Genomic DNA, 23,667 nt, shown 5'->3' with positions numbered 1-23,667 from the left:
GTCGTTTAGTACAGTGGGTACATGTCATCCCCTCTAGAAGGGTGGGATCATACTCCCACACCAGTTACTGGTGTGGGGGTATGATTCCAAGTTGTTTGACACCAAAGACGACATGTTTTGATGCAGTCATTCCAAAGTTAGCATTTACCACAAGGTTATAATGCACTTAAGAGTATATGGTTTAACCGCATCCACAAACAGCCACAGGGAATAGACCCTGCCAGCTGCAGAGGGGTCCTGCTCAGGCAGAGGCACCCCCTCACATAGTAAACCAAGCACCCTGCCCTCAGGATTGATAGGGCCTGTCATAGGGGTGGCTGATAGGTTTATATGTGTGTGTATAGTGAGATATAGGAAGCTATACCTCTGTGAGGAGTGCTAACACTACCTCACACAGGCTGCAGTAGCAGGCCTGTGGTGTCAGATTGAGTCTGCTTCCCAGGGGTGGCATAATACATGCTGCAGCCCCTGGTAGGCCTGTGAAGTACCAATGCCCTAGGTACCTAAGGTACCATATACTAGGGGCTCATAAGGTACCACAGTATCCAATCACTAGTGCATCTAATATGCACACCAATCATTTAAGGGAGTAAGCAGATAGGCTGGGGTCCTGAATTGCAGGATACCAGCCAGACTAGTCAAAAACCATTCAAACACCAGGAAAAAAATGGGGGCAACCATACAGTCAGATTCCACCTTCCTACACTTGACCAGACAAAAAGTTGGAAGTGAGCTCCGGAGCTGCATGTGAAGGCCGCCGAAAGAAAGGAACAGTAGTCAACCTGCAGGGTAGGCACTTATATGTGGCTCAATCATTTCATAACTATAGAGCTGGAAGGAATGCAACACAGAGCTGCACAACGCAACCTACGGGCACGTGAGAGAAATGCTGTTTAATTCTTCTGGATCCAATCTAGTGTCTAGGAGTGTGAGGAATATGCAGTAAGACGTTTCCATCAGAATGGCTGTGTATCCTCCCTTCCCAAGTAAACCTAGCTTATAAAGGATAAGAGGTCAGAAAAGTATGAGGTGAAAACTGAATAGTTGCACAGTTAGAGGGGGATAGAAATATTTCAGGAGACAGAATATCCCAGTCTCATATCCTACCCTAACTAATTAAATGGGTTATCCACTGGTCTAACTATTTAATGTTGAAGGAGTCACACTGTAAATTAAATCAATCTGGTGGGAGCCAGGAAAGTATAGAATGTATAAATTATGCTGAAACCAGTATTACCATATTCCAATTAAACACAATAATGCTTACAAGTATTATTGCTGACCCTTTTTCATCGATCTGGCTTTACTTAGTGTGACGGGACACTACGGTCAGATCAGGGGGCACAAGGAGGTACGGACTGGTGGACACCGGTATCGCGTGTTCCTAACGTTCTCCCCTCTCAACAGGACGAGTAGGCATCGGATACAGAAGACTGTCTACAAATAGCCGATGCAGTGCCCTTTAACTGGGAAGATCTGGGAACACAAGCCCCGCCCCTAGAAGACGTCATGCAGCCCGGAACACCAAAAAGGGGAGGAACCAGGAAGTGGAGGGACGGCGATCCCAGGAGGAAAGACGGAGATGAACGGAGCGGCGGAGGAGACGAAGACACGGACGAGGCAAGAGAGCGAGAGCAGGAGGAGAAAGGAGGAACGAGAGCAGAGAGGACCAGCGGCTACGGACACGGCGAAGCGCCCAGCCACGTTCCCAGGGGAGGAGCGTGGCTTGGACAGGTACGGGACCGGGTAGCGGGTTGGATAGGAAGGCGGGAGTTCCCGCGTTAACCGAACGACCCTTGGTTCAAAGCCATCCCATTACCCTTTAGTTTATGAACCCCTCACCTTTACTGACACTCGAGTAGACGTTTTTGTTGTACACACTGAAGGTGATCCTCACTCCCGGGCCCTGGTGGTAGGCGCGAAGCGCCATTATAGCGAGACTAATATCGTCCCTTGTCTTTCTCTTATTCTGGGGAATACCGGGAGCCGACCTTGTGACAGGAGAAAAGGACGACCGAGGGAACCAGACTACCCAAGAAGCCTACGGAGGTCTGAACACCGCGGATCCCGCCACCTTTGCGAGGGAAAGGCTAACCGGCCGGACAAAAAGAAAACTTGTAACAATAAAACCACAGATACCTAGACCTCGTGTAGTGTCCCTCCTTGACAACCCGTCACGGTGTCAGAAGTGGGATTTCCATCTCACTCCGTCTGTGATCCAAAGATGGAGGCCCTCGTGCAACACTTAATCCAGGGCCAAGAGAAACTCAGTTGGGCCGTTGAGAGACAGATGACTTCCGCCCAGGCGGATAGGGAGCTCTTCCAAAACTCTATGAAAGCCCACCTTGAGTCCTTACCAAAGGCAACACTGGAACCTGGCGTACCGGTACCAGTAGAACGGCGGCTACCCTTTTCCAGCTCGGCCGGAGTGTCCCTACAAAAGTATGTCAATAGAGAAGACCCGGACGCCTTTCTGACCAACTTCGAGTGAGCAGCTCGCGCTTGCGGATGGTTCGAAGAAAAATGGCCCTTCTTTCTGGCACCTCTCCTGTCAGGGGAAGCCCAGGCCGCTTATCAGGTGGCCAACCCCAGCGGTATAACCGGTTATCAAACCATTAAAGAGGTCATCCTGGAACATCTGGGGCTTGATGCCGAGGCATACCGAAGCAAGTTCAGAAAAGAAAGGGGTTTGCAGGGGGAAAACCCAAAGACTTTATATTTCCATCTAAAAATGGCCGCTGACAAATGGCTCAAGCCAGAGTCTAGCACAAAAGAGGAGATTATGACCAAGATTTATATGGAGCAATTCTTGGGAGCCTTACCATTCGGGACACAAAAATGGTTGAAACAACACCCCCACTTAACTCCCGAACAAGCAGTAGACATGGCCAAGTATTTCGCAAGGGCACAACCCCGCTCATATCCCCTGGAAGTGGAGAAAACCAATAAACACCCGATGGGAGGTAGAAGCGAGAGAAAGATGGCCCTTCCTTCTGCAGTACCCCGACCCAAGACCAGTCGCTCTGAAGTGCCCCTACCTAAGGGTCCTCAGTGTTTCGAGTGCGGCGAGTGGGGCCACATCGCCAGACTTTGCCCCCGAAAACGGACAGAAGAACCCATGGACGTGGGGTACCTACCCAGGAGCGTCCTATACTCAGCTGAGATGGGTGCATCGTTTTACGTACGTGTGGGGATGAATGGCATCACACTGAACGCTCTCCTAGACTCGGGATGCCGACAGTCGGTGGTCCGAAAAAAGCTAGTGTTGCCCCACCAGTATCTACCCCAACGAATCGTACGCATAAGGTGCATACACAGGGAGGTCAGGCCCTATCCCTTGGCCCTAGAACCCCTGACTCCCTTAAATGGACCCGCCTGTACGGTGAGGGTGGGGGTGGTTGACTCCCTACCCGAGGATGTAATTTTAGGGGTGGACAACCCAGACTTTCTAACAATGTTCAAACATACCATGGAGCAGGAGACCAAGGGACTAGATGCGCCCACCTCGGGTCTCGTCACTGCTGAACCTTGGATAATAGATCGAAGCTTCCGCTTCGCACAGTGTAACGACCGCACCCTGTTTAATGCCTGGGAAAGTGCTCACCTCAACCAGACACACCAGAGAGAGACCTATCCCCGGTTTGTAATAAAGGACGAGCTGTTATACCGGGAAGGGAAGAAAGGAGGGGATCATCAGCTGTTAGTACCCCAGCCCTTTAGGGACCAGATACTGTTCTTCTCACATGCACATCTCACGGCTGGTCATTCAGGGAAAGAGAAAACTACTAGTGGGGTACTGCGGTTTTTCTATTGGCCAGGGGTATTTAGGGACATAGAGACGTATTGCAAAACATGTGACTTCTGTCAGAAAAGGTCCTCCTATAAACCCATAGCCGCCCCGCTACAACCTATGCCCATTATAGGCGTCCCCTTTGAGAGGGTGGGTATGGATCTGATAGGCCCGCTTCCTCGAACCAAGAGAGGCCATCTACACGCCCTCGTTATCGTGGATTACGCCATCAGGTTCATAGAGGCGTTTCCCCTAACATCCCCAACCACTAAGAACGTGGCCGAAAAGGTGACAGAGTTGTTTTCCCGGGTAGGGTTCCCAAAGGAGGTGGTGACGGACCAAGGTACCCCTTTTACGTCCTGCCTAATGAAAGAGGTGTGTGCAACCCTAGACATCCATCAGTTACACACATCCGTGTACCATCCGCAGACGGATGGGCTGGTGGAAAGATACAACCGCACCTTAAAATCCACCCTAAAGAAAATGCTGACGGCGGAAAGACGGGAGTGGGACAAGCTACTCCCCCTGCCCTTATATGTGTTGAGGGCCCAAGTACAAAGCAGTACGGGGTATTCGGCTTTTGAGTTGCTATATGGAAGACAGCCCCGGTCCTTGTTGGAGATGACGAGAGATGCGTGGATAAACGAAGGCAACCAAGACCACCGGTCTTTACTAGACTACACCTCACAGCTAAAGTCGAAAATCGGAAAGCTCAGGGAACTGGCACATTCCAATATGGAAAAGAGCCAAGCCAAGCAAAAGAAATATTACGACCAAGGAAAAAAACTCCAGACGTTACAAGTGGGTGAGTGGGCCCTCGTATTGTTGCCAACCAGCTCCAGTAAATTCAAGAGTGAATGGCAAGGCCCTTACCTGGTGACGGAAACTATAGGACGCTCGACTTATAAGTTACAGGTGACCCCCTCCAGAACGCAAGGCTATCATATAAACCTACTCAAGAAGCGGCTAGGGTCCCCTCCGAAAACCGCGCATTTCTTAATACCCACTTATAGCCAGAAGGCCTCCACAGTGGGCTCCTTGGTGGTAAACCCAGAATTACAGGACGTGCAAAAGGAACATCTAAGAGAGGCACTCCGTCCCTTCGAAGACATCTTCTCGGACTCCCCGGGGAAAACACACCTAGCAGAACACTCCATTGAAACCACCCCCGGAAAAGTAGTGAGACAAAAGGCATATCAGGTTCCCGCTGCCAAAAGAGAAGCTATTCGGAAAGAAGTAGAAGACATGCTACGGTTAGGGGTCATACGGCCCTCCACCTGTCCATGGGCCTCCCCTATCGTGATGATTCCCAAACCCGCCGGGTCATCCCGATTTTGTATGGATTTCAGGGCACTGAACAGCATCTCCACATTCGATGCCTACCCGATCCCGCGCGTGGACGACTTGATTGAAAAGATCGGAGAAGCCACATACATAACAACGTTTGACCTCACAAAGGGGTACTGGCAGGTGCCCCTCCGGGAAGAAGACCGAAAAAAAAACGCCTTTTCTACCGACCTAGGGCTTTTCGAATTTACGTTCTTACCGTTTGGGCTCCACGGAGCCCCAGCAACCTTTCAGAGGCTGATGAACCAAGTGCTGTTGCCCTGCTCCTCCTTTAGCTCGGCGTACTTGGACGAGATAGTGGTGTTTAGCCAGTCCTGGGAGGAACATCTGCAACACGTTAAAATGGTACTCAACGCCCTCCACCAAGCAGGTTTGCACAAACGCTCGCAAATCAAGGGCAGCTTTTCACCGGGTACAATATCTGGGGTATGTCCTAGGGGATGGGGTCATATCTCCCCAAGAAAAAAAAAAGTCACTGCTATAGTAGACACCCCCTTCCCATCCACAAAAAAAGAACTACGGGGTTTTTTGGGGTTAATTGGCTACTACAGGCGCTTTATCCCATCTTTCGCAGACCTAGCCTCCCCCTTAACTGATCTCCTCCGAAAGGACTGTTCCACACATACCCTCAGGCACCCCACTACTGACACACTGAAGGCTTTTAGGGAACTGAAGAAAGCCATCACTTCGGCCCCGGTGCTCATATCCCCCAATTTCCAGAAACAGTTTATACTAGCCACTGACGCCTCAGAAACCGGGATTGGGGCGGTATTGTCCCAAACCGGTGACGATGGGCACGAACACCCGATCCTCTACGTCAGTCGCAAATTATTCCCCAGAGAAAGCTCTTATCCCACAATTGAAAGGGAATGTTTAGCGGTCAAATGGGCGGTAGAAAAACTGCGGTATTACCTGGAGGGGAGGCCATTCATCCTGTACACGGACCATGCCCCATTACAGTGGATGTATTGGAATAAAAGCAATAACCCCAGGGTCCTCCGATGGTTTTTATCCCTACAGCCCTTCTCGTTCTCTGTGCTCCACCGCAGGGGTCGGGACAACAGTAACGCTGACTTCCTATCTCGGTCCTCGCCTCTCCCCGAGCGGGAGCAGCCGGGGGGGGTGGTATGTGACGGGACACTACGGTCAGATCAGGGGGCACAAGGAGGTACGGACTGGTGGACACCGGTATCGCGTGTTCCTAACGTTCTCCCCTCTCAACGGGACGAGTGGGCATCGGATACAGAAGACTGTCTACAAATAGCAGATGCAGTGCCCTTTAACTGGGAAGATCTGGGAACACAAGCCCCGCCCCTAGAGGACGTCACGCAGCCCGGAACACCAAAAAGGGGAGGAACCAGGAAGTGGAGGGACGGCGATCCCAGGAGGAAAGACGGAGACGAACGGAGCAGCGGAGGAGACGAAGACACGGACGAGGCAAGAGAGCGAGAGCAGGAGGAGAAAGGAGGAACGAGAGCAGAGAGAACCAGCGGCTACGGACACGGCGAAGCGCCCAGCCACGTTCCCAGGGGAGGAGCGTGGCTTGGACAGGTACGGGACCGGGTAGCGGGTTGGATAGGAAGGCGGGAGTTCCCGCATTAACCAAACGACCCTTGGTTCAAAGCCATCCCATTACCCTTTAGTTTATGAACCCCTCACCTTTACTGACACTCGAGTAGACGTTTTTGTTGTACACACTGAAGGTGATCCTCACTCCCGGGCCCTGGTGGTAGGCGCGAAGCGCCATTATAGCGAGACTAATATCGTCCCTTGTCTTTCTCTTATTCTGAGGAATACCGGGAGCCGACCTCGTGACAGGAGAAAAGGGCGACCGAGGGAACCAGACTACCCAAGAAGCCTACGGAGGTCTGAACACCACGGATCCCGCCACCTTTGCGAGGGAAAGGCTAACCAGCCGGACAAAAAGAAAACTTGTAACAATAAAACCACAGATACCTAGACCTCGTGTAGTGTCCCTCCTTGACAACCCGTCACACTTAGTAATGTTGTTTCCAACTGTTCTGAAGGATATCTTGCGAGTGCTAAGTGACTTCATCTTGGAGATCCTAGGACTTGCTGCTGATTTTTAAGAGTGGAAAAGATTAAACCTAAACCGCATTTCTAATTCCTTTAGATGAATGCAAAATAAGCAATATGAAAAGCCCCTAATCTGTAGTATATTCTGAAGTGGAAAATGTTTTTCATTAGGTCGTTTCACCTCAAAATATTACAAACTTGACGTAGCAGCCACAAAATACCTGAGCAGCATCTTCTTCACATTTAAACAACTGCACCATCTGAAGCATCTTTAACCTTCGCACGTCTACCATATCTTCACACCTAAAGAAATCATAAAACATCAGCTTGATAAAGCCACAGAATATGCAATCTATTATTGTCCCAGTCTGCATTGAAAAAACAATTTTGGATTGACATGCTTGACATATTTTATACTTTTCATTTGAAACACAGTAACAATGTATATAAATTTTTAAATTATAATTGTTACAAATACTATATATTCAAGTCAAAAAAATATGACAAGTCTAACTAAGCAAACTCTAGTTTCTAATTCAGTACGTCATACAGGGAAAAGTGAAAATAAACTGTAAAAGAAATCTTCTTCCTAACTTCACCCATTTCAAACACATCTTTGGTTTTCATTGTTTCTGTTGTCTGACAAAAAAACATGAGCAGTCAGACTTCTACATATTTGATTGCATGCTCTCCGTCTAATTTTTTTTTTGAAGTATAACATACATTATTTTAAGAGAAGTTCTAGTTCATGTGTGAGGACAGCAGACCATTCCATTTCGTTAAATTAATATTTTTGCCAAGACTTTTGTTAAGTTGTAGGAAGCTGGCTCTGTATATACTATACCAAAACGAGATATTGTGTGCACAGAGTCCAGTAGAACCCCAAAGGTAGGCAGAGGTAAAAGTAGATAGCACCTTACTCTCTATTTGTGGTAGTGTTGGCAAGCAGTAAAGCTTTATAAGAGGGTAGTGTTAAGCATTTGTTGTACACAATCAGCAAATGATGTCACACCCTTAAAGACTGAACTCAGAACTATTTTTTTTGTATCAAAAATAGTAGTATTAACTTATTTTATTTCTCGAACCAAGCCAAACCTGGCATAGGTAAGTGAAATAAATGCTCTTCAAAATATTATGCTGTTTTCATAAATGAATGCAAGTTCAAAATGCACTTTTTACTTTTGAGATGACCTTTTCTACTCAGTGTAATATGCCTAGATATCACACAGGGACATTTCCTAGAGAAAAGGTAAGTAAAAACAGTTTTTCACAATTGTACTTTTCCAGGTTTCCATACAAATCAACTCCACACTTAGAACATTTTTCAGAGGAAAACAGTTGATAGGTTCCTATGGAGGGAAATGAAGTTAACGGTTACCAGGAAAGTACTCGGTCTTTGGGGTTGAGTTTCTGGGGTTAGATGCACTCTCAAAACACCCTCAGCCGCACTAGGGCGGCTGGGTGCAGAGTGCTGAGGCCAAATGTTATCTAATGTGGGATAGGGGGCCCCAGGTTGGTGGCTGCTTACGAGCAGGCCACTTGGTTGTGGGAGCAAAGCTCCTGGTGATAGGCTCAGGGCAAAGGGGGATCCGGTTTAGCACACAGTGCACCCAGAGCGGCCAGGGGCGGCTGGGTGCAGGGTGCTGTTTTGGTGTCTGGTGCCCTGTTGTTTTCAATAGGGATTTTCAGTTTTGTCTGTTAGCTGCAGGCTCGGTCCAGAAAGACTTCCAGGAGGAACCAACAGCTGGACAGGTAAGTTGGAGGGCTCAGGGACGTAGTTGCACCTCGGGTTTTGTTCTGCAAGGCGGCTGGATGCAGGGGTGTCTTTTGAGGTCGGATTTCACCTTACCAGGCCACTTGCAGGTGGGGGTGTCTCTGTGCAGAGGCTTCAGGCGACGTCAGGGAGTCCTGGAGGGGTCAACCCACGGTGGACTCAGACTCTGGAGCGCTGGGGGACCTCACTGGGACCGGTGGGCCACTTGGACTCGGGCCGTTGGCGTCTGGTGCAGTGGTGGTTCCAGGCGTCGGGTTTCTTTGTCCTCAGCAGGCTCGGAGTCTTTCTGGGCTGTTTCTTTTGAACAGAGCTGCTGTTCCCAGGAGATCCGGTCTTTGTTGGAGGCAGTCAGTGTGCCATGTCGACTCTTTACTTTGTTCTGCACCAAAACTAGCAGCCTGCAATGGCAGTGTGTGTAAAGGTACAGGGCCTCTAAAGGTGGCACAATAAGTGCTGCAGCCCTTAGAGGACTTCCCTGGCCACAGTGCCCCTGGTGCCCATGGTACCTTTTAAAATGGACTGACATGTGGCCAGAGAGGTGCCAATTGGGGGTACAAGATACAGTTTTGGGAAAGAACCTGACTGGCGGGACCCAGGGCACATCAAGTCAAAGTGCATCAGTAGTATGGCAAAAAGCAAGGGGGTTACTGCAACAGAAACCCAGCTTCCTACAGAAGTGAATTACGGAACTAGGATTATGCTGCAGAAACCTCCCACCCACGTTTTGCCCCTTTTTAGCTATCAGATGCTGATTTTTTACACAGTGCACCGAGGCCTGCTAACCAGATCTCAGTGACAGTGCTCCTTCCCTAGAACAAGGTAAAGTCTAATTATACTTCAACTGGCTAAGGACTTTAGCACCCCTGTAAGTCCCCAGTAAATGGTACTCCAGGTACCAAGGGCAGGGTAAAGAGGGTCCCTAAGGGCTGCAGCAAAGCATATGCCACCCTAAGGGACCCACACACAAATTCTACACAGACTGCCATTGCAGGCTGCTAGACATGTTGAAAAGCATGAGTGAAAACACGACATGACACACGCCTGGAGCCTCAAAGCATTACACCTGTGATGTCTAGTTCTATTGCTAGATATTTGAAGTGTTCAGGGAAGCAATTATTTACTGAAACAGAGGGTGTTTGATATCAAACACCTCATATTATTAAACCCACCCTGATTACAGTGAAGGATTTATTAATACATGCACCCAGAGGGTACTTTAGAGGTACCCCGTGAAACCTATTAGGCCACTATTGTGCTAGCTGACTGGTTCAGTCCAGCCTGCTGCCACAGACTAGTTTCTGCTCTCAGGACATCAGGAAGAATGCCTGCTCTGGGGAGAGGGGTTATCACCTTCTAACCCAGGAAATGCTGGTAAATTAGCAATCCAAGGCAGGGTTTTCAACAAGCCCACCACTTTTGAAATGCAAATCTGGCTTCTCTCACAGGAGAGGAAGCCAGCCCCCATTGTCCAGAGCCATTTGGCACCCGGACAGCCTGGAAAATTAGTAATGCAAGAGGCGTGTTGAACTGCCAGCTGGGCACACCACTAGGGGGACCCAGTCTGAGGAGAACATGGCTTTGGAACTTTCACCATAATCTGTGTGGTGGAATTAGGAATTCTGGGACAGGGTGATGCTCCCTCCCCACAGGAAGTGGTCATCTAGGGGGTGTAGTGACCCCAGGGGTAATTAGTCATCATTCCCCTCAACGCCCCTAAATTGAGTATTAGACGTCAGATTTTGTTGGCCAAAAAAAAAGTGGAAGAAGACTGCTGACCTGAAGAGCAGGACTGACTTGGCGCAAACCCGGTTGGACTGTCTGCTGCACCCAACCTTTGTAGAGCAACTGATTCGTCCTGTTGCTGTGCAGACCTCAAGATACCCGGAGGGGTGGCAGTGCTCTGCAAATTGTCAAAGAAACTCCTGGAGGAGTTACTCTCCACCAGGTGCAGGCACCAAAGAAGCAAGATCCATTACACCGAGCTGCTGCCTACAGAGTCTGCTGATGCAGCAGCCAATCTGGAAAATGTAGCAGTGCTACTACAGGTAAGGTTCTGTCCTCCCTCCAAGTGCAGGGAAGCCAGGACTGACCGGAGCTGCACGGTACCAAACCTCTTGCAGCAGCCAAGGCTTGTTTTGCCGCGACCAGACACCAACGGCAAGGAAGACCGACCTGCATGTCGAGGGACTTCAGGGACAGTGCAACCCACTTCGCGAGTGGCCCAGCTGCCCTGTTTGTCCCTCCTGCAGAAAATAAAGACAAAGAAATTAGTCTGTGACCGCCGCCACCTGACGCCTCAGAGCACATATGCACCCGTGCTCCAGAGCCCAAGTCCAAGGGAGGTGACTGCGCCAACCGGGTCCCCAGACCCACAAGAGCTATGCTCACAATGGGTTTCCACAGATTGGAACTCTTGTCGCCGCCTGCAGCCTCTTTCTGCAGGTCCACTCAAACCGCGAGAAACTCCAGCACCGGACCTGAAACCAAAAGACACCTGAGCCCTACAGCCTGAGAAGTGGATCAAAGGTGTCCCGATGTGCCCGAGGATCTCAAGTGTTGAGCTCCCCTGGACTGGTGCCCCAGTCCCTGCTTGCAGCCTCTTTGTAACCGGACCTTTCTCCCATTGAGGTGAAGGGGACACCTGACTCCATGACACCTCTGCACCCGGACGCCCCAGGGCCTCCTGAAGTGACCTTTGCTGCGACGTAGGAAAAGGCTCTTCCTCCTGCTCTGGTTCTACGGATGAGTGGGGTCTCGGCCAGGGCGAGGTCGGTGGAGCGGAGGTTTCTTTTGGGTACATGGAAGGAGACTCTTTCGTTGAGGTATTTGGGTCCGATATTGTGGAGGGATTTGAAGGCATGGGTGAGTATCTTGAAGGTTACTCTCTTCTCGATGGGTGCCAGTGGAGGTCTCGTAGGTGCTGGGTCATGTGCTCATGTTGTGGGGTTCCGATGACGAGTCTGGCTGCGGTGTTCTGGATGGTTTGGAGCTTGTGTAGCAGGGTTTTGTTGATTCCCGCATAGAGGGCGGGACCGTAGTCCAGTCTGCTGGTTATGAGTGCATGGGTGACGGTCTTTCTGCATTCGGGGGGGGATCCACTTGAAGGTCTTGCAGAGGATGCTGAGGGAGTTGAAGCAGGTGGAAGCGACGGCATTGATCTGGCGGGTCATGGTGAGGGAGGTGTCTAGAATGATGCTGAGGTTTCAGGCGTGGTCTAATGGAATGGGTGGGTTTCCGAGGGCGGAGGGCCACCAGGTGTTGTCCTAGGGGGTGGAGGAGGGTCCAACGACGAGGACCTCTGTCTTCTCCGAGTTGAGCTTAAGGCAGCTGTTGTTCATCCAGGCTGCGACGTCTTTCATTCCTTCCTGGAAGCAGAGTCTGGTGTCTTCAGGGTTCTTCATGAGGGGGAGGATGAGCTGGGTGTCGCCGGCGTAGGATACTATGCTGAGCACATGCTGTCAAACAATGGTGGCGATGAGGGCCATGTAGATGTTTAAGAGCGTGGGGCTGAGCAAGGATCCTTGGGGTACTCCGCAGTTGATCTCTGTGGGTTCGGAGATGAAGGGTGGGAGTCTGAACCTTTGGGTTCTGCCTGTGAGAAAGGAGCAGATCCAGTCGAGGGCGGTTCTCCGTATGCCGGTGTCGTGGAGTCTGGCGGTGAGAGTGCAGTGGGCGACGGTGTCGAAGGCTGCGGAGAGGTCTAGTAGGATGAGGGCGGCTGTGTGGTCCTGGTCGAGTAGCATGCGGATGTCATTGGTGGCGGCGAGGTCTTGGTACTGTGGTTGCTGTGGAATCCGGAGTGGGAGGAGTCGAGGATGGCGTTCTCTTCGATGAAGGTGGTCAGCTGGGCGTTGACGAATCTCTCAGTGACTTTGGCTGTGAAAGGAAGGAGAGAGATGGGCAGGTAGTTTTTCAGGTCCGTCAGGTCAGTCGAGGGTTTCTTGAGGAGGGGCTTGAACTCTGCCCGCTTCCACTCGTCGGGGAAGATGCCGGACTCGAAGGAGGGGTTAATGGTCCGGCATGGTTCGGGTGCTATGGCGGCAGCTCTATGGTAGCTGTGCGGCGGGCAGGTGTCCGTGGGGGCTCCTGAGTGGGTGTTTTTCATGGCCATGGCGGTGTCTTCGGTGGTAGCCGGTTTCCAGGTGGTGATGGTGGGCTGGTTGTCGGTGGTGTCGAGGAGGGTGGTGTCTGGAGTCTCTTCGCTGAAGTTGTCACAGAGGGCCTTGATTTTCAGGTGGAAGTAGGAGTTGAGCTTGTTGCAGAGGTCCTGGGATGATGTCACGTCCATGGCTTCGCTGAGGAGTTTGGTGAACTGCCGTATAACGTTGAAGAGTTCTTTTGCGTTACTGGCGTTGGTGTGGATTTTGTTCTGGATAAAGGTCCTCTTGGTGGCTCTTATGCGCTGGTGGTATTCAGTCATGGTGTCCCTGTAGGTGTTCTCGTCTTTGGTGGTTTTCCTCTTCCTCTAGAGTTTCTCGAGGCCTCTGCAGGAGCGCCTGGCTTCTTGGAGGTCGGTGGTGAACCAGGCGGCCTTCAGGGGCGTTGTCTGACGGGGTGGCAGAGGGGTGCAAGCTTGTCTGCACAGCTGGTGATTCAGCTGTGTAGTTCTTTGGCTGCAGAGTCGGCATCGGTCGTGGCACAGGGGGGTCATGGAAGAGGGTGGTGTTGAGGTGTTCCTCTGTGACCTTGCTCTAGTTCCCTCGTGGCGGGCGCGGGGTGGGTTTGGGTGCGGTGGTGGTGTTGAAGGTGAAGGGTACACAGTGGTGGTCTGTCCAGAGGGCCTGCGTGGTGTGGCTGAAGTGGATGTTTGTTCCTCCTGCGCAAATGGGGTCGAGGATGTGTCCGGCTTTGTGGGTGGGGGTGGCGGTGAGCTTCTTTAGTCCGAAATTGGGGAGGTTGTCCAGGAGGGTGGTGGAGTCAGGGTCACTGCGATTGTTGAGGTGGAAGTTCAGGTCTACGATAAGAATGTAGTCCGTGGAGACGATGGCGTGGGGTGCGATGAGCTCGGCAATGGTGGTGGCGGAAGAGGCTCGAGGCCCAGGTGGTCTGTAGGCGAGGATCCCGGACAGCGTGGTTCTGGGGCTGGTCTGGATCTTGAAATGCTCTGTGTTGGAGAGGGGGTCGCTCATGCTGGAGGTGGAGAGTCGGAGGGAGCTCTTGTGCGCGATGGAGAGTCCTCCTCCTGGGCGGTTCTTACACTGGATCTTGTATCTGTCAGGGATGGTAGTGGCGATGTCGGGGGCGAAGGTGGCATTGGTCCATGTTTCCGTGGAGAAGGCGAGGTCTGGCGAGAGGGTGTCGAACAGGTTCCAGATCTCTACGGCGTGTCTGTGTAAGGAGCGCAGGTTGAGGAGGATAAACGTCATGGCTTTGGGGGTACGGGCATCCGGCATGGGTTCAGCGGTCGTGGAGGGGGGGAAAGGCTGTCGATGGTGAGGGATTGTCAGCAGTGTCGGCAGGAGAACTGGCCGTGGGCAGTGTTCGGCGTCGCTCGCTGGCAGCTGTCGTTCCTTCCGGATTGGAGTGCGGGGAGGGCAGCAGAGTTGTAGCGGTGGAAGGTCGTTGATCCAGGGTTCCTGGGGCTGGCTTCGGTCGCAGACGGGCTTGCCTTTGGCACACCTTTGGCGCACCAGTGGCATGTGGCAGCTTCGTGGCCACCCTTAATTAGGGGACGGGGGACCGAAGTGACCTTGCTCTAGTTCCCTCGTGGCGGGCGCGGGGTGGGTTTGGGTGCGGTGGTGGTGTTGAAGGTGAAGGGTACACAGTGGTGGTCTGTCCAGAGGGCCTGCGTGGTGTGGCTGAAGTGGATGTTTGTTCCTCCTGCGCAAATGGGGTCGAGGATGTGTCCGGCTTTGTGGGTGGGGGTGGCGGTGAGCTTCTTTAGTCCGAAATTGGGGAGGTTGTCCAGGAGGGTGGTGGAGTCAGGGTCACTGCGATTGTTGAGGTGGAAGTTCAGGTCTACGATAAGAATGCAGTCCGTGGAGACGATGGCGTGGGGTGCGATGAGCTCGGCAATGGTGGTGGCGGAAGAGGCTCGAGGCCCAGGTGGTCTGTAGGCGAGGATCCCGGACAGCGTGGTTCTGGGGCTGGTCTGGATCTTGAAATGCTCTGTGTTGGAGAGGGGGTCGCTCATGCTGGAGGTGGAGAGTCGGAGGGAGCTCTTGTGCGCGATGGAGAGTCCTTCTCCTGGGCGGTCCTTACACTGGATCTTGTATCTGTCAGGGATGGTAGTGGCGATGTCGGGGGCGAAGGTGGCATTGGTCCATGTTTCCGTGGAGAAGGCGAGGTCTGGCGAGAGGGTGTCGAACAGGTTCCAGATCTCTACGGCGTGTCTGTGTAAGGAGCGCAGGTTGAGGAGGATAAACGTCATGGCTTTGGGGGTACGGGCATCCGGCATGGGTTCAGCGGTCGTGGAGGGGGGGAAAGGCTGTCGATGGTGAGGGATTGTCAGCAGTGTCGGCAGGAGAACTGGCCGTGGGCAGTGTTCGGCGTCGCTCGCTGGCAGCTGTCGTTCCTTCCGGATTGGAGTGCGGGGAGGGCAGCAGAGTTGTAGCGGTGGAAGGTCGTTGATCCAGGGTTCCTGGGGGTGGCTTCGGTCGCAGACGGGCTTGCCTTTGGCACACCTTTGGCGCACCAGTGGCATGTGGCAGCTTCGTGGCCACCCTTAATTAGGGGACGGGGGACCGAAGTGCAGCTGAGATGCGGGAAGTGGGAACCGGCAAGGGGGGGCGGGGGGGGAGAGGCCGTGGGGGCAGCAGTGGCGGTAAGGGCATGGAGGGCAAAGGGGCACGGAGACACAATACGGCTAAATACACAGAGGACACGGGTACAATTACTGGCTTAATTAAGACAGGTAATAGAGATGGAGTGAGGAGGCTAGAAAGAAGACAGAAAACGGGCACAGAAAGGCAGCACAGGCACAAAAGAGATACAGTGAGGAGGCTGGAAGAAAAACAGGCACAGAAAGACAGAAAAACAGCACAAAGACAAACACAGAGAACAGCGGCCAGCAGAAGAGGAAGGCTCTCCCACTGGACAACCAGGGATGAGGCGCATGCAGGAGCCTGCGGGTGGAAAAGGGCCTCAAACACCTACCAGAGCGAGCAGAGGACAGTGCCACATGCCACACCAAAAAAAGTAAAGTAAGGGGAAAAGGGCCACGATACAGGTCAGCAGTTTCAACCCTGAACAAGCAAGCCAGGTAGCCAACAAACAAAACTGTTATTTACTACAGCAATTCTTTCTTGTATAAATTGCAGCATATTGTGCATGTAAAAATTTGATAATTCCAGGTTGCATAAACAAATAGTCAAGCAAAGTTACAATTACTATATGTGAGCTGGTCACATTTATCAGAAAGTTTGCTAAGTATCCTACAGAAATATAAAAAGAACATTTATTATTTTGAGTTTGGCGGACGGAGAATATTAAAGAAAATTGGCAGACGTCTCGTCTGCTAATTTCAGAGTATATACCTGGTAGTATTCTGTAAACAGAAAAGACAGGACACAGGGCAGACAGGAAATACGCCAATTTACAGCAGATGCCTGCCAAACTCTAAATAACGGTCTGCGTCATGCCATTAAAGGTCGCCAAACTCAACATATGGTGAAGTACGGCTCAATATGTTGGAAAAGTCCACTCGTAAATCATGACAGGAATCAATTGATCTAAAAAACTGATGTAAAAAATGTATACAAATTGAAGCAAAAAAAGATCTAAAGATCTTGAACTTGTTATTGAAATAAACAGTCTGTTGAAAACTAAGAGATCATGGAGACGATCTTAATAGGGAAAACCATATTTGGGGACTATGGAAGGAATATCGAGATGTGGACTGATGCATCCCAGGTACACATGGTATGAGAGTTAAATGGGCAGGACGATTTGAGGGAAGAGTTCAATGAGAAGGTTTGATCCATGAAAGGAGACAGGAGCTACAAATGCTGGGTAGTAATGTTAGTACTGTTCTTATGCCTGATTTACCCCTCAATACCATATGTACATTCACGCATATTGTGCTAAATCAGTGTCGAAATCTTTATTCCCATTAAGGTTTGTCAAGTTGTACAGTGACAGTGAATTTAATGAAAAGAATTTAAAAAAAGAAAGCCTTAAGACCATTGTAGGTTTAAGAACTGAAGAGTACGCATAAATTGTCTGTCAATAAAAGCCATTACCTGGCCTGAAAATACCTGTTGCTGATTGAGTAAATGGGAATGAATTCAGTGGGTTTAAAACCAGGATAGAAATTTAAAAAAATCAGTCTCTTATGGTCATCTGGAAAACAGTAAACTTCTAGGAATGGTAGTGCCCATTTCCACTTTTAGTGCAATCCAATAGATTTTCCGCCACAATTTGATGGCCCATATTAAATTGCAGATATAAAGTTTACTTATATGACAGAAAAAAATTATTTGTCCATGAAGTAGGATTGCATTAAGTGGAACAAAAGTAGATCAATATTTCCGAATTTTAGTTAGCATGAATGTTGTTCCTTCACAATTTGAGTGAATACCTCCATATTTCACCTTCACTACATCCTGAAATTTATTTCAAATATGAATTTCTAACACGCCAGAAGAGTTTTCCAGTTCATAACTGTACTTTTCATAATTAATTTTACTTACAGAAATTAGCAAGAAACTTTTGATAATAGATTTGCAAACTGCTCATTCTTTACTCCAATCTTAAGAGGAAACATCTCAAATGTGTGTAAAGCAACTTAACAAGAAACAAAACCTTCTATGAATCCTCCCAGAGGAGTCCATTGAACGAAATAAAGGATAAACCACACTGTGAGGTATAGAGGACACCCTTGTTAGGTCTCTCTTCATAAGGTAAATGTTATGTTACATTACACTGTTTATAGCAAATGTTCTCATAATTGTGCACTCCATTCAAAGCTTCTTGTTGCAGAACATTGATCGGTGGTTATGTAATGGCAAGCAGGGCTTTTGTGTGGGGGGCTACGTAGTCCACTGGTCACTCATTGTTCAAATGCGCTAGCATACTGTTGCTTGAATGTGAGGGTTATTGCTATGTTTCTGTTCAAAAGTGTGTGTTTTGGTTTGGACGTTGAGATGGAGGTAGGTCTTACAACCTGTACCCAAACCTAAGTGGGCATTATGACCCTCCATCTAATCTGTGTCAGCTGAAGTTACGATAGACCCCACAAAGAAAAACATGACTGTTGTACTTTTTGAGCATCTTACTCTTAGGTCCTAATCATGAGATAACCAGTTGACAGAGATACCAGAGGGCCAATATTAAATTTACCGAACAGTAATTCTGCTACAAAGTCCAGTAATTCAGAGTTTCTTCCCTGAAATGTGGAATAACTGTATGCACCCAGATTTATTGGCACATTTTCAGCCTGCTCTAAGTATGTGGAAAGAGTATGCAGATCTGATGGTGGGAGGGGGCTGGTTTGGGGGTGAATGGGTAGAGGCCCTGTAGTTCAAGACAGACTTGTGCCTGCCTGAGTAAAGCATCATATGCTGCCCCCAGACTGCTGCAGCAGTAGCCTGGCAATGCTGCTGCTTTCAGTCCCAGTCCTACAGAAATTCTACAGGGCCCAGTGTCTCTGCACGTTTTGAACTGGACACACTTTTGTAGTTTGGACTTGTGCTACTTTGCACAGAGTTGACATTTTTGTTGACATAACACAATTCATAATGAGTGCTTTAGTGTGCTATATTTTCTGTGGTGTGAGTTTTGTGGGAATGCTCCAATAGCTTGCATCATCTGGAGAGAATCCTGTGATGTTATGGTAGAGTGCCTTAGGTCTACAGTACAGGACTGATTGGTTTTTATCTCAATTGTTTGATTGTTCTGGTTCTCTTGCTAGATGCCTCCTAGGTTCTTGTGTGAGATAGGATTCCTCTGCTACTCTTGTTAAATGCTGGATTAGCCTGCATTGCTCTGACTAGCATCACCACTCCTATATTCCTATGACTACCTGTCCCATTGTTTCTCTTACTTTACTTCCAACACTAGCAATTGCCACCATCCCACCACTACATTTTAGTTCACAGAACCCTGTCATTATTGATGCTCAGCCTTAACTTCCTCAAGTTGTTCTAACTTCTTTTGGGTCAGGCTCACTGGTGTTCAAATTTGTTGGTGCCCAGGGAGGACCAGCTTTCAAGGTAGTCAGAGTTTAAAACCTAGAACAGGTAGATTTGTGTGTGGTCACAGGTGGCAGGATATCAGATGCTCATTAAAACCTGTGCCCAAGGACTAAATGCACTGTGTTCTGCTCTCAGCACTCCTGTACAGAGGACTACTAGATATCTTTTCCAAGTTTCTGCCCTTCGTGACAATAGCACTGGCGGAACTACACTCAGCCTGAAAACCATTCAGTGGTAATTTGGAGGGGGGCGGGGGTGGATTTGGTGATGGGTCTACAAGGTGGATTTTGCCTCTTGTGCTTTTTATCCATTTGAGATTGGGGGGTCAGTGCACTAAGTCAAGAAGCATGAGAAGGGAAGACCATTTGGTGAAAAGCAAATTGCAGATAACATTGCCCACATAAAAGCAGCTCTTATAGTGACACAACAGTAAAAACCAAATCGAAAAGCCAGTAGGAGAGGGTAAGAGTAAAGGTAGTGGGAACATTTATTCTAAAACCTTAATTCCAGAAAATAAGAAAGAATTTAATCCAAGACAATAGGATGGAAGCTAGCAGGTAAAGTATTGCAATATGTTTTTTTCAGAATAGGACTAAGAGACAAATGCTTCAAGAACAGAGTAAAGATATATGGATGGCATTTATGTTATGTTTATTAGTAGAGCGCTTGCGCAACTGTGTGCTGGCATTGCGCAAGATTGTGCCTGGCCCCATCTAAAGTAGGATAGCGAATTGAAAAACTGTCAGGTCTTCAGCTTCTTGTAGAATTCAAAAAGATGTGGAGTGGGAGATTGTTTCATGCTTTAGGAGTGATGTAAGAGGATGACCGTCGTTCTGATCTGGTTCTGTAGATGCATAGGATGTGTGCAAGTAGGAATTTTGAGTGCTGAGGTGTCTGGGTGGTTTGTGGAAGGAGATGCTACAATTCAGGTAAGTAGGGCCTGAGTTGTGTAGCGCTTTCAATGTGTATGTGAGGAATTTGTATAAAGCCTCTTTGTGTATTGGGAGCCACTGTAGTTCCCTGATGTTGGAAAGTGGGTTATTAGTAGTGGTAAGTGTACACCTATGACTGGCAGTAAGTTCACTAACAGTATAGGGTCCAGTAAAGGTCTCAATAAATTAGCCCCTTGGTAGCTGTAACCGAGCAGTCAGGCCTAACTTTTTTTTTCTCTTTTTTTTCCCAAAAACCTTTATTATTCCAATAAATTGTACACTGCTATTCAGCCAACAACCCGGAGGCAGGCAGCTTGGTAATGTAGCGGAATACCGCCTTAGCGAGACCTGGCCGTACATTTGAACAGCATACCAATAATAGTACATTAGTCAATAGTCAACAACAACAACATGAAGCGAGATCGTCAGGAAAGTGAACACTGTCGATGATAAAGGACACGACTGTCACCACTCTGGGCCGTGTGTTGCCATGCCTGTGCAGACATTAGAAGAATCATCCATGCGAGGCGCACTGCAGCCTCAAGAACGATGACACCATGCTTCCCACATACGCGCTCCTCTCCGCAACCCCATCTCAGTAGCCCCAACGCGCCAGACTCACAATCCACCCTCTCAGCCATCGTCCACCACTTCCGCTCCCGCCAACCAATCCACCAACGGCTGCCATATGTCTACAGGTTTTGAACGCTGCGGCATCTGGTCCCAGTAGGAGGTGAGTTGTTCCCTACAGTACACCGCTGATCCTACCCAGGCCGATGCTTTCGGCGGTGCCTTTTCCTTCCAGTGTATCGCTATTTGGCGCTTGACAAGTAACAGTAAAAGGGCAACAAGTTTGCGCAACCCAACTGGCACCTTCATCACAAACCCCAGGAGGGCCACGAGCGGGTCGGGCTCCATAGTCGTTCCCACGATCCTACCAATAGTATGGAAGACCGTATCCCAGTACCTCCGCACTGGTACACACTCCCAAACGAGGTGATAGAACGTAGCCTCCCTCTCGCCACATCCCCAACAGTTCGTATCGGCCCGCAACCCCATCCTAAACAGCTGTATGAGCGTGCGGTAAGTCCTATGCAGGTAGTTGAAATGTATTAGCCGCAGTCTGTAATTAGGCGATAGGTTTTCGAGTTGGGTGCAACAAAACTCCCACTGTTTCTCTGTGATACTTATGCCCGCTTCGCCCTCCCACAGTGATCTGGAATCCACGTGCGCCACAGGCGTTGCGTTTTGAGTAGTCCTATAAATGCGTGTAATCAGTTTGCGCGAGGAGGAGTTCGAAAGTATGTCTTCCAAAGCCGCCAACGTCGGCGGAGCGTTTGGGAACATAGTGTACCTGTGTTTACAGGCCGACCGCAGTTGGTAATACAGAAGTAGCTCCGATGCCGTCGGTTCAGGCGCTGCTACCATAGCCTGCACCGTCAGGAAAGTGTCGTCCGGATACAAGTCTCCCGCCACTCTCAGGCCACAGGCCTGCGTCCGGCGCGCCACCACCGCATCCGTCAGTGGACCCAGCAGCGGGTTAGCCGCAAGTGGCATACTCGGTGCATATAGGTCCGCTATGCCCGCACGCTTAGCAATGTTCGTCCAAGCCCAGCGTACCACTTCAACGGTGTCAACGTCTTCTTGGGGGCGTTTGTAACTCTGGTACACCGCTGTCCGAAGTGGGCAGGGAGCCGCCACGTCCATCTCTATTGCCACGTGGGGCTGGTAAGGGATTGGGTGATGCCAATAATGTAAGTATTGAGCCTGCGCACTGTACGCATATAGTTCAAAATCCAGGGCTGCAAGGCCACCCTGTCGGAAGGGAAGTGTGAGAAGGCTCCAGGCGACTCTGGACTGCTTACCCGCCCAAACCAATTCTATCATGGCTGAGCGAAGGCGGCGAAAGAATGCCTTTGTTAGTGGCACGGGGATGTTCGCGAACAAGTAGAGAAATTTAGGCACCACCACCATTTTCGCAATTGCTATGCGGCCCGTCAAGGACAGCGGCAGCTTCTTCCATCTCTGAACTTTGCTCTCCAACCACTCCAAAGCCACACCAAGGTTGGCAAGCACTATATCCTGAACCGAACGGCTCAGCTGAATGACCAAATATTTGACCTCGTCCGCCACCCAGTCGATCGGAAATTCCGTGTGGCACTTGTTCGTACCATCGGTCAGTGGAAACATTGCCGATTTTGACCAGTTAATGTCAATGCCGGTGAGGCCGCTGTAACGCGTCACCTCTCTCATCAGCTGGTCAAAATTCTCCAACGGGTTCAGCATATATATGGTGATGTCGTCGGCGTACATAGATACGAGTAGGCCACGCGACGTGAATCCGATGCTGCGGTGAGTATGGTGTTGCCTCAAGCGAGCCGCAAGCGGCTCAGTCGCAATAGCAAACAGCAACAGCGACAGCGGGCAACCCTGTCGGGTCCTCCTGGTTATGGAGATCGGGGCGGACATCTGCCCATTCACCCGCACCCTGGCCGTCGGATCGTTATAAAGTATGCCAATACGCCTGGAAAAGGATGGGCTGAATCCCATGCGAGTAAACAATGTTCGTAGGAATTTCCACTCCAGGGAGTCGAATGCCTTAGTGGCATCCAACAGCGCAGCTGCGGCCTGCAGCTTGGGATCCAGATAATGCAGGAGCCCGAATAGTACTCTCAAGTTATGGGAAGTTGATCTCCCCATCACAAAGCCCGACTGATCAGACAGCGCAATCTGTGGCAGCATATATTTCAAGCGGTCTGCAAGCAACTTCGCGTATATTTTTCCATCAAGGTTAATTAGTGAAAGTGGACGATATGAGTCGGGACGTACCGGGTCCTTGCCCGGTTTAAGCAGCGTAATAATTAGAGCCTCGCGCAAGGACTGAGGGAGGATTCCCTTTTCTACCGTCTCCTCAAAGACCCCGTGCAGTCTCGGGACCAGGATGTCAGCATATTCTTTATAGAAGGCCGCTGTCAGCCTGTCGGGGCCAGGTGCCTTACTAAGTGGCAAAGCAGCTATTACCGCCCGTATGTCATCTTGCGTGAACGGTAGGTCCATATATTGTCTAGCCCTATCACTGAACCATGCTAGGGCAATAGTGTCCAGATAGTCGCCGAGCACCGTGTCCTCCGGTGTCACCCTGGAGGTGTATAAGTCCCTGTAATATTCTGTCAGGGTTGCAAGTATGGCCGGGGGCTCTCGCACCACGCCACCCCCCACCCACTGTAATTCCAGGACGTGGTCCGACCCTCGCGGCGCGCGCAGCAGGTTCGCTAGCGTACGTCCGGCCCGGTCACCCTCCCCATACCGTCTGGCCTGATGATCTTTAGACAAAAATGCAACCTCCCTGTCCGCTTCCTCTTGATACCTGGTAAGCTTCGACCTGAAATCTGCCCGCAACTGATCCGTCGGGGCATCTATCAACGCGGTCTCCAGTTGCGCAAGTTCAGTTTCTAATTTACTCAACGTCTCTCGTATGGATCTCAGAACTCCCATCTTCAGTGACATGCAGTGCCCTCTTGTCACCACCTTACAAGCCTCCCATAACGTGCCCGGCGAGTCTACAGTGCCCTCGTTTATTGCAAAGTTCTCCTCCAGTTTGTCCCGCAGTTCCTGCTGAAATACCGGGTCGCGCAATGCCCGGGAGGGAAACCT

The 23,667-nt window shown here is 50.1% G+C and overlaps 1 protein-coding gene across 2 annotated transcripts in view; it reads right to left on the bottom strand.

Moving 5' to 3' along the window:
* Nucleotides 1–23,667, bottom strand: part of SESTD1 (SEC14 and spectrin domain containing 1) — a 422,952-nt gene that overhangs the window by 101,685 nt on the left and 297,600 nt on the right. For both annotated transcript variants that reach the window (XM_085645200.1, XM_085645201.1), the window contains exon 14: nucleotides 7,396–7,477. In XM_085645200.1, coding sequence (XP_085501326.1) covers nucleotides 7,396–7,477 — 82 coding nt within the window. The remainder of the gene's footprint in view (nucleotides 1–7,395; nucleotides 7,478–23,667) is intronic.

Source organism: Triturus cristatus, chromosome 3_1, assembly GCF_964204655.1.
Source record: "Triturus cristatus chromosome 3_1, aTriCri1.1, whole genome shotgun sequence".
In the NCBI taxonomy this organism is placed as follows: domain Eukaryota; kingdom Metazoa; phylum Chordata; class Amphibia; order Caudata; family Salamandridae; genus Triturus; species Triturus cristatus.
Note: the sequence above shows the minus strand (reverse complement) of the source record. Positions and strands in the feature narration are given on the sequence as shown.